General features: G+C 45.8%; 1 protein-coding gene across 1 annotated transcript; it reads right to left on the minus strand.

Annotated features, from left to right (window-relative positions):
- Positions 1-805: 805 nt before the first annotated feature.
- Positions 806-8652, minus strand: LOC142140746 (uncharacterized). Its single transcript, XM_075198588.1, has 2 exons — positions 6901-8652; positions 806-2527 (listed from the first exon to the last, which is right to left on the minus strand). The coding sequence occupies exons 1-2, from the start codon at positions 8291-8293 to the stop codon at positions 1941-1943; spliced, it is 1980 nt and encodes a 659-aa protein (XP_075054689.1). The 5' UTR covers positions 8294-8652; the 3' UTR covers positions 806-1940.
- Between the last annotated feature and the right edge of the window lie 410 nt (positions 8653-9062).

Raw genomic sequence — 9062 nt, forward strand, 5'->3', positions numbered from 1 at the left:
CCTTCTGTCTACTGACCAATCTTATCATTCCGTCTGCTCCTTACTATATAGTTCTCTAGCAGGAAGTCAACACATTGTAAACCAGCTAAATGTTACTGTCTCCAATGTTCTCATCGGTGTTAATAAGACCGTTAGATAAGGTTATTTTAATACAGTTTTCTGGAAAACTTCACACCCACTCACAGACTTCCTACACAATCCATGTTTACGTGCTTGATTTTCCCACAGTTAGGCTGGGTACACACTACGGGTTTTCCTCCCAAATATCAGGCCAATTACACGATAAACGACTGTTGTTATCGCATTAGTATGTACATTTCCATGATCATGTTTTAGCACATCATATGCTTTGATTCGATTTTATAACTGGACTAAAAATGTTTATAAATGATGGAACAATGTTGGGCAAATCCTGCAGTGTGTACACACTCACAACCAGCAGTGTCCATAGATCTGCACAGAGTTTACAGAGTCACGGTCATTTCAGCCGATGGTTATGACAGATGAAGAGCACAGATCTAACGGTAAATTATGTAGAATGTGTATAGTGTGTACACATGAATCAGCTGCTGATCAGGACTTTCAGTCGTTGGTAAAATCATTGACGATATCGCATCGGGAGAAATGTTCTGCATTGTGTACCCAGCCTTACGCTGGACTGGTACCAGGAATAGGGACAGTCTACCACCTCTGAGTACCTCCGTTATTCCCTGGAATGGAGCTTTGTTTACTAAAGAATTACTTATTTAGATTATAAAACGCATATGGCTAATGTCCTTTTCCTTCACGCACCTTACCAACCTTTGTACATTAAAAGTGTTACTTAATCTAATGAAATAAAGACACAGACACGTATAGCTACTTTGGCAAAAGGTCGCAGTTTTTATTAATCATAAACCAATTAAATGAAAGTCACCTGGTGGTGGCGAGAGCAAACTGCAGTCAACTAAACAACTAATCATCTAACCAAATACTGCAATGCCCAAATGGCATTCAAACTAAACCAAGGAATACTCCCTTAACATTGGCCGGTGTTAAACAGGCGTCAGCATGACTGCTCCCCTCTGAACTCAACATTGACGGCCACGCAAAGCACGCCAAGGGATCCTCCACTCAGAAGGATCAAGAGTAATGTTACTTGAAAGGGGCAGTGACGTGCGGCCAAATATCCTAACCACCGTTGTGACTAGTCATTGACTGCACTGCTCTCCCACCAACTGCGCCTCCTCTGTAAAAAAGATTGTTAAATCAAACAATAACTAGCTGGGCGGGAGGGAGGCATCAGTGAAATCACAGGAAGGAAAGGTCTAGAAGCCCATGGGAGTTTCTAATGAGGTGACTGAAACCACTCCCCATGGATTCTATTGGCTGGGACTAAAACAACTTTAACCCCTAATGGATAAGGACCTGAAAAACATAATCCATGCATTTTAAGTGCCCTCAGCTAAAATGGCTTCACTTAACATAAAACGCATATGGCTAATGTCCTTTTCCTTCACGCACCTTACCAACCTTTGTACATTAAAAGTGTTACTTAATCTAATGAAATAAAGACACAGACACGTATAGCTACTTTGGCAAAAGGTCGCAGTTTTTATTAATCATAAACCAATTAAATGAAAGTCACCTGGTGGTGGCGAGAGCAAACTGCAGTCAACTAAACAACTAATCATCTAACCAAATACTGCAATGCCCAAATGGCATTCAAACTAAACCAAGGAATACTCCCTTAACATTGGCCGGTGTTAAACAGGCGTCAGCATGACTGCTCCCCTCTGAACTCAACATTGACGGCCACGCAAAGCACGCCAAGGGATCCTCCACTCAGAAGGATCAAGAGTAATGTTACTTGAAAGGGGCAGTGACGTGCGGCCAAATATCCTAACCACCGTTGTGACTAGTCATTGACTGCACTGCTCTCCTACCATAGCTGGTACCCTTCAACGGGTTCCCAGCCCGCCACCACGAGCACAAAACCACGAACCTAATTGCTCATAGATCTCCCTGATGAAAAACCCCATCCCCTCTTTATTCAAATGAACACCGTCCGGCCGGAACAGGTGTGTATTATCCGCCTTAATGGATGGGTGGAAAATTTCTACCCCCCCCAATTCTCTAACCAGTTTCCCCGTAACACTATTAATTTTTCTTAGTAATCTAGTAAGCGTAGAGGGGCGAATGGGAAACCTCCAGTATAAACGAGGGACAATGTTGGACCAACAAATCCCAATTGTAGGCCATCGTGCCCGAATAGCACGTAAATCTTCTCTAATGCTTATTATGAGGGCCAATGATTTAGTCTTCCCCACATCATTCCCCCCAAGATGCAAAACAATAATATCAGGATGTTGTGATTTTGCCAATTCCTCTTCTAACCAAGACAACAGGAATGGCCAACAAAGGCCCCTCTTCCCCATCCTTTTTATATCCACCGGGCATGGGAAATTAGACCACTCATTCGCCAAATGATGTTTTGAAGCCCAATACACAAATGAGTGTCCCATTATCCAAATGTTTATCTTCAGGCCTGTAAACCGAAGATAGAAAGAATTGGTGATCTGGAGTTGTAACAAATATTCCAAAATATTCCTGGAATATAAACCAGGGACAACACAGGCCCTGTAACCTTTACTTTTTTCCTCCTATATGCATACATAACACCAAGACACACCAGCTCTGAAGAGCAATGACCCTGACTCCTGCATACTTTAAACAAATTGTCCATATTTGCAACCAACCGCAAAGGTTTAATACCAACTTCGTATGAAAATGTGGGACGGGGGGGGGGGGGGGGGGGAGAATGGACCAACCAACCGGTTTATATGACTAAATATATGATAGAACTGCTTATCTAATAGCCCAGAAGACTAATATGGCCAATGATGAATAAAATTGCTTAAGCTAAAGAGAGGGGAACTACGTATGTGAGGCTATAAATGCCAACCTATTAGACTTATATTTTAAGGGGGAGGGGGCACTAATAACAGTATTACCTTTACCAATCTGATGAGGTGAATTGATGAATATATATGCTCAATGGGAATACGATATGACGCTTATACGTGCCTTGAAAACATACCAACCTTTAAAGGTTAAACAGGAGGTGGGAAATAAGTCATGGTTTACCGTATGTTACACCAACATGACAATATATTAATTCTATGGTTCTATGCCCGACTACCAACCACTGCGTGATTTATGATACAGACATGCAAACATACCAACCAATCATGGTTTAACATAAGCTATGAGGTACCAACCCAAAACGATTTAACACCCCTAGGCGGGAAATATCACCAACCTAAACAGGTTTAATCAGATAAGAAAGTAAAGGAACGGTAACCCAGATGAAGGTGAACCAACCCAAAAAACCCCGGAGGCTCACCACTAATCAGGCCTTAATCCGTAGGAGAAATTGGGAAAAAATCCCTCCATGCCCCCGTTGAACACGGCAAGCAGCTCTCGCCCTGGATTACCGAGGAAGGGGGGGGGGGGGGGAAGAGTAAGGAGGAGGGGGGATAAGAACCAGAAAGATAAAAGTAAAGCAAGAGAACCAAGTATAGACAATAGAGAAATAACATATGCAAAACATGAGCATATAATTGCCTTAAGGTCTAATGTACCTTTTATAATTATCGGACTTCCATCGCCCCAACAATTTAATATCGGGTACGGAGGCCCCTCCCATGGCAGCAGCTGTAGCTGCTCCAATACGGAACGAGTGCGTTCCATAAAATTTTGGGTCTAACCCCACCTTTATCACTGCACTTTTAAAAATGGCATTAAACTGAAACTTGGACAAAGGAGACCCATCCATGTGTGCTAGCCAAGCCTCGCTATCCTTAGGCCTTATTCCTGAAAATTTATTACACCAAGCCACCGGACATATACTCGTATCATTGCAAGGGGACAAGGTGACCCAATGACCCCTACTAAACTGATCTGTTTTGGATCGTGCAATTTTTATGGAGACCTGCGTACTAGCAACTAAAGTATATTTTCCCAAAAGGGCTGTACCTAGGGAAACTCTCGATTTAGCCACAAGTTCGCTAATTCTAAATGCTCCATGAAACGCCATAGAAAAAGCTGTGCTGAATAAAGTGGACTCATAGGAGCTAGAAGTGACCTCCGCAAGCGACATAATCAACTGCCTAAGCAAGGGAACCGTAATGGGACGCCTAGAGTCAGGAACCGAAGGGCGGGTTCTAGCCCACCCTTTCATAGCCTTGGAAATAATAAAACCTCTTGTGGGATCAACTTTTGAATGTAATTTGGCCATAAAAGAAATGCCTGCTAACGCTGAGGCCATAGCCGCCTTTTTAACACCCGTGTTATATCTTTCCCACATAAACTCTAAAATCTCCTCCGCCTGACCTGATGTACTTGGGGCCCTGGATTGTAAGAAAGCCTCCCACTGACTCCACGCTGACTGATACGCACGTCTTGTGGATTGCGCCAAGGATGACTCCGCCAACTCGATCATTCCGACTCGACCCACTGCCATGCATAGAAAGGACAAGGGATGCCGGTTAATTGAGCCAAAGGAGCTAGCTCCCTAAAGCGGCGCCATTGGAAACGCGAAAGCGCATCTGCCACCTTATTCACCTCTCCGGGTACATGTCTGGCCCGGAAAATTATATCATTTTCCAAACATTTCAGAACAAGTCTACGTAAAAGGTTCACTGCCGGCAATGACGTAGCGCTTTGGCGATTTATTGCCTGCACAACCCCAAGGTTATCACACCAGAAAACAACATTCTGGCCCGCTAACCTATGACACCATAGATCAATGGCTAAAACTATTGGGAATAACTCTAAAACCAGCAAATTTGCCACCAAACCGCTCTGACGCCACCCCTCAGGCCAAGGAGCTGCACACCACTCGTCCTGAAAAATGGCCCCAAAACCATTCGCCCCAGAGGCATCTGTGTGTAATTCCAACAAAACATTCGAGACTTGTCTCTTAGGCCATATCCGCACTCCATTGAAAGACTGCAAGAATTTGGCCCATACTCTCAAATCTCCCTTTATTTCCGCCGATAGGCGTACTCTGGCATGAGGCCTTTTTAAGCCTGATGTGGCCATTTGCAATTTTCTAGAAAAAATACGTCCCATCGGTATCACCCTGCATGCAAAATTGAGCGATCCGAGAAGAGACTGAACCTGACGCAAGGAGCTACCCTGTGAACTAATCGCCTCAGAAACCGCTGCCCCCAACTTGTTTATCTTTTCCTCAGGCAAACGACAACAACCTGCAATGGTGTCTATCTCTATGCCCAAGAATGACAAACATGTGTTAGGCCCTTCAGTCTTGTCATGCGCCACTGGGACCCCCATGATTTTGAACAATGCCGTAGCTGAAAAAAGCGTGTCTGCACACACTGCGGATGAAGGGGGACCTATAAACAAGAAATCATCCAAATAATGGGCGATTCCTTGATGACCCGTTCCTGCTTGTACGCACCAATGCAGGAACGAACTAAACTTTTCAAAAAGAGCGCATGACACTGAGCACCCCATGGGGAGACAGCGATCAATGTAGAAACCGTCCTGTAGCCTAAAGCCCATGAATCTAAAAGATTCTGGGTGAAGCGGCAGCAGTCTAAATGCCGATTCAATGTCTAACTTGGCCAATAAAGCCCCTTGCCCAAAGCCCCTAACTAAAGTCAAGGCCTCCTCAAAGGACTGGTAATTGACTGAACTGAAGCTAACATCTATTGCGTCGTTAACTGAAAAACCGGGAGGATGGGATAAATGCTGTATTAGACGGTATTTACCCGCAGCCTTCTTAGGGACAACTCCTACAGGGGAAATTATCAAATCAGGAATTGGGGGGGAATCAAAAGGCCCAATCATACGACCCAAGCTAACCTCCTTCATAACCTTATCCTTCAACACATCAGGAAGCAAGACTGCTGACCTAAGATTCCTGCCCGATGATGACCTAATTTCTCCTACTACTGGAAGCTGAAAACCATGATGAAAGCCTTGGGATAGACACTGGGCTTGAACAACATCTGGGAAAAAACTAAGCCACTTATCTAGAACTTTTAAATCAATAGGGGATGGCCCCTTAGTTAGCACCTCCTGGCGCACCGCGGCCCCTACCCACTCCTGATGACTGCCTGGTACAATCCTTAGCTGGGTGACTGCCTCGGCATTTGGAGCATACGTGTCTATATCTACAAGAGTCACCCCTTCCGCACGAGGCATTGTTATACGCGAAACATCTGTTCTTACTGTTTTGGGGAGTACTACGCCTCCCCTGGCTCTGAAACCTAGGTACTACAGGAGGCATAGCATCTTCAGTTGGCAGCATCAGTGCCATCCATGACTCAACGTCCTTACACCCAAATGGGATAGTATGCATTTTGTTTGCCTTGCTACGAAAACTCTCATCGTAACGCCTCCAAATTGTACCACCCGCGTTAATCCACAGATCATTAATCAGGTGTAGGTACCTCCACACATCCGCCCTGGTGTCCGGTCTAGACTCCACATAGATGGCAGAGAATATACAATACCCCCTCAACCAGTTTGAGAACGTTCTATAAGTTTCTTCACCCATTCCTCCCTTACCACAGGCAGCCAGCAATTCTTTTTTGGCTGCAGAGGTGAGCATAAACAAATCGACATAGTACCCTTTGTCAATCCTATCCTTTGAACTGCGACGCACGCCTCTTAACAATGCTGTATTGTCGCATCGTACCATAGGACCGCCTAAAGCCGTGGGTGGAGCTATGCCTGAAGGGGTCACCCTAGCGGGCTTCGCTAAATGCTCTGTTAAGATTTTTAAAAGCTTACGCGGACCCTGACCTTCCTCATCTGATTCTTCACTAGTGGTAGCTAAAGGAGGACTGTGTGTATGTGAACGATGTGCCAAAATAGAATCACACTCACCACTTTGCGCAGATGTCCCTGGTAACGCAAGTGCTTGGGTTGATGTTTCTTCTCTTGAAGCCGAATCCCCTGCTGGCTCCGTCTGTAAGGCAGAGCTCCCCGTCACTGTGATAACTTCTGGCAATGGCGCGGCCGCCCCTCCGCCCGATACTGCCGTCACTGAAACAGAATGTATGTTAGCTACTTCAGACACAAACGACTGGTTAACCCTAACTCCTGAAATGCTGTTTAACGACTCTATTGGGACAGGCGTACCAAAGGAAAAACCTGGGGCTGGTGGGCGGGCCAGATCTTGGGAGGAACCAAACCCAAAGGGGGAGCTATTGAGATCAGGGACGGGTATATTTGTAATGCTTGCATTAGAAGCATGCCCATAACTTGAAACATAAGGAGGTGGATACGGTGCCATCCAATTCTGCATTGGCCGCTGGACCCTATCTGGATTAGGAGGAGGATACGGTAGTGACCAGGGAGGCAGGTTCCCATGGGGCGCCTCCACCTGTGCTACTGCTGGTCTTGCCCATGGACTAAGCGTTGTGTTTGGGCTTTGCTGAAAGCTCCCAGACTGAACCAGCGCCGAGGGGTGACCCCCGACATTGATTGAATCGCTATATGGAAGCCTCTGCAGAGGAACATTAGCAGCTTGTATTGGAGATATGAAATTATACTGTATAGGGGGCCCAACCTGAGGTGGTGAGGGTGTGTGTAATTGAGAAGATAACATGGGCTGAAAACTTACATTATGAGCCATATGAGGGCGCACTCTACCCCTGATCCATCCCTGAGGCATAAGTGGGGGAATAATATTAATTTGAGGTATACTGTCACCACTGCTGCTGTGTAACCAGGGTCTGTGACTTGTGGCAGAAACAGAGACATGCTGTGACTCCAAATTTACCTCATTCACAGCTATCAGGTGATTACCAACGGGGGAACTGTAAGAGGAAGCCAGTGCCTGTAAGCTTCCCTCTCCCCCTGCTGCCCTGGGGGAGACCTGACCTGCCAAATTGGGAGGTGGAGAGCAAGGAGGAAAAGAGGACTGGCTGGACCTAGCAGAGGTAGGAGAAGGAGATCTCCTCCTCTGCTGACTATGCTGCACAGCAGCGCTGGCGTCCCCTGAGGCAGCCAGCGCCGCTGATCTCTCTGGAGCCCGGGACCTGCGAGCGCCGCCCCTCCCCCCCTGCCCAGATCTCCGTTGAGACCCAGCGACAGGGGAGTCCCCTGCAGCAATATTAACAGCGCTGGGATGCACGCTTTCAGGCAGCGCTCCCAGCGCTTCACTAGAGGGGGCAGAGCTGGATAAAGTAACAGGCGGGCGCAGACTCCCGGCCGGGAGCTGTGACCCGTCTGACAGACGTGCAGGGGGGCCCGCTGATCTCCTAGGTCTGGACATTTTTGGCAAGGAGAAATACAGGGGAACAGAGAAAATTGAGAGAGGGGAGGAGAAGAATGAGGGAATGGGAAAAAAGGAGGGGGAGAAGGAAAAAAGAGAAAGAGGAGAAATAAATGAAGAAAAAGAAAAACGAGGGGGGTTAAAAGATAAGGTGAAGGATGAGATTAAACAGAAAAAGATGAAAACAGGGAGTTAGAAAAGATAGAAAGCTAAAGCAATAAAAACGATCTTATCTGTCTCCAGGGAGCTCCTGCATCAGTGAAATCACAGGAAGGAAAGGTCTAGAAGCCCATGGGAGTTTCTAATGAGGTGACTGAAACCACTCCCCATGGATTCTATTGGCTGGGACTAAAACAACTTTAACCCCTAATGGATAAGGACCTGAAAAACATAATCCATGCATTTTAAGTGCCCTCAGCTAAAATGGCTTCACTTAACATTGTGTCTATACTCTATGTTCTCTGCCTGAAAACAGTGTGAGAGTTTCAGTCTTGATTATAGCCTGTCTGGACTATAGGCCACAGTCTGTCCTCCATCATTACTTTCCTGGACCCTGGGTTAGTGCTCTGCCCCTGTTGCTAAATTAGACTTACAGAACTAAGTACTAAGTGGAATTATATCACTTTCTAGATACATTATTGATAAATAAAATAAATTGCTGATGCATCATGAACAAGAGAAAAATTCCTGACTCCTTAGAAACATCAAATCTTGATTGTACACAAAGACAGATTAGCCCCTTCTATACTGTCCATTTTACGTATTAATG

This window comes from Mixophyes fleayi, chromosome 2, assembly GCF_038048845.1.
Source record: "Mixophyes fleayi isolate aMixFle1 chromosome 2, aMixFle1.hap1, whole genome shotgun sequence".
Taxonomy (NCBI): domain Eukaryota; kingdom Metazoa; phylum Chordata; class Amphibia; order Anura; family Limnodynastidae; genus Mixophyes; species Mixophyes fleayi.

Coding starts and splice junctions, on each gene's coding strand:
- LOC142140746 (XM_075198588.1), bottom strand. CDS start 8,293: ATGTCCAGACCTAGGAGATCAGCGGGCCCCCCTGCACGTCTGTCAGAC. Junction 2,528..6,900: donor AGGGACATCTGCGCAAAGTG/GTGAGTGTGATT, acceptor TTCGGTTTACAG/GCCTGAAGATAAACATTTGG.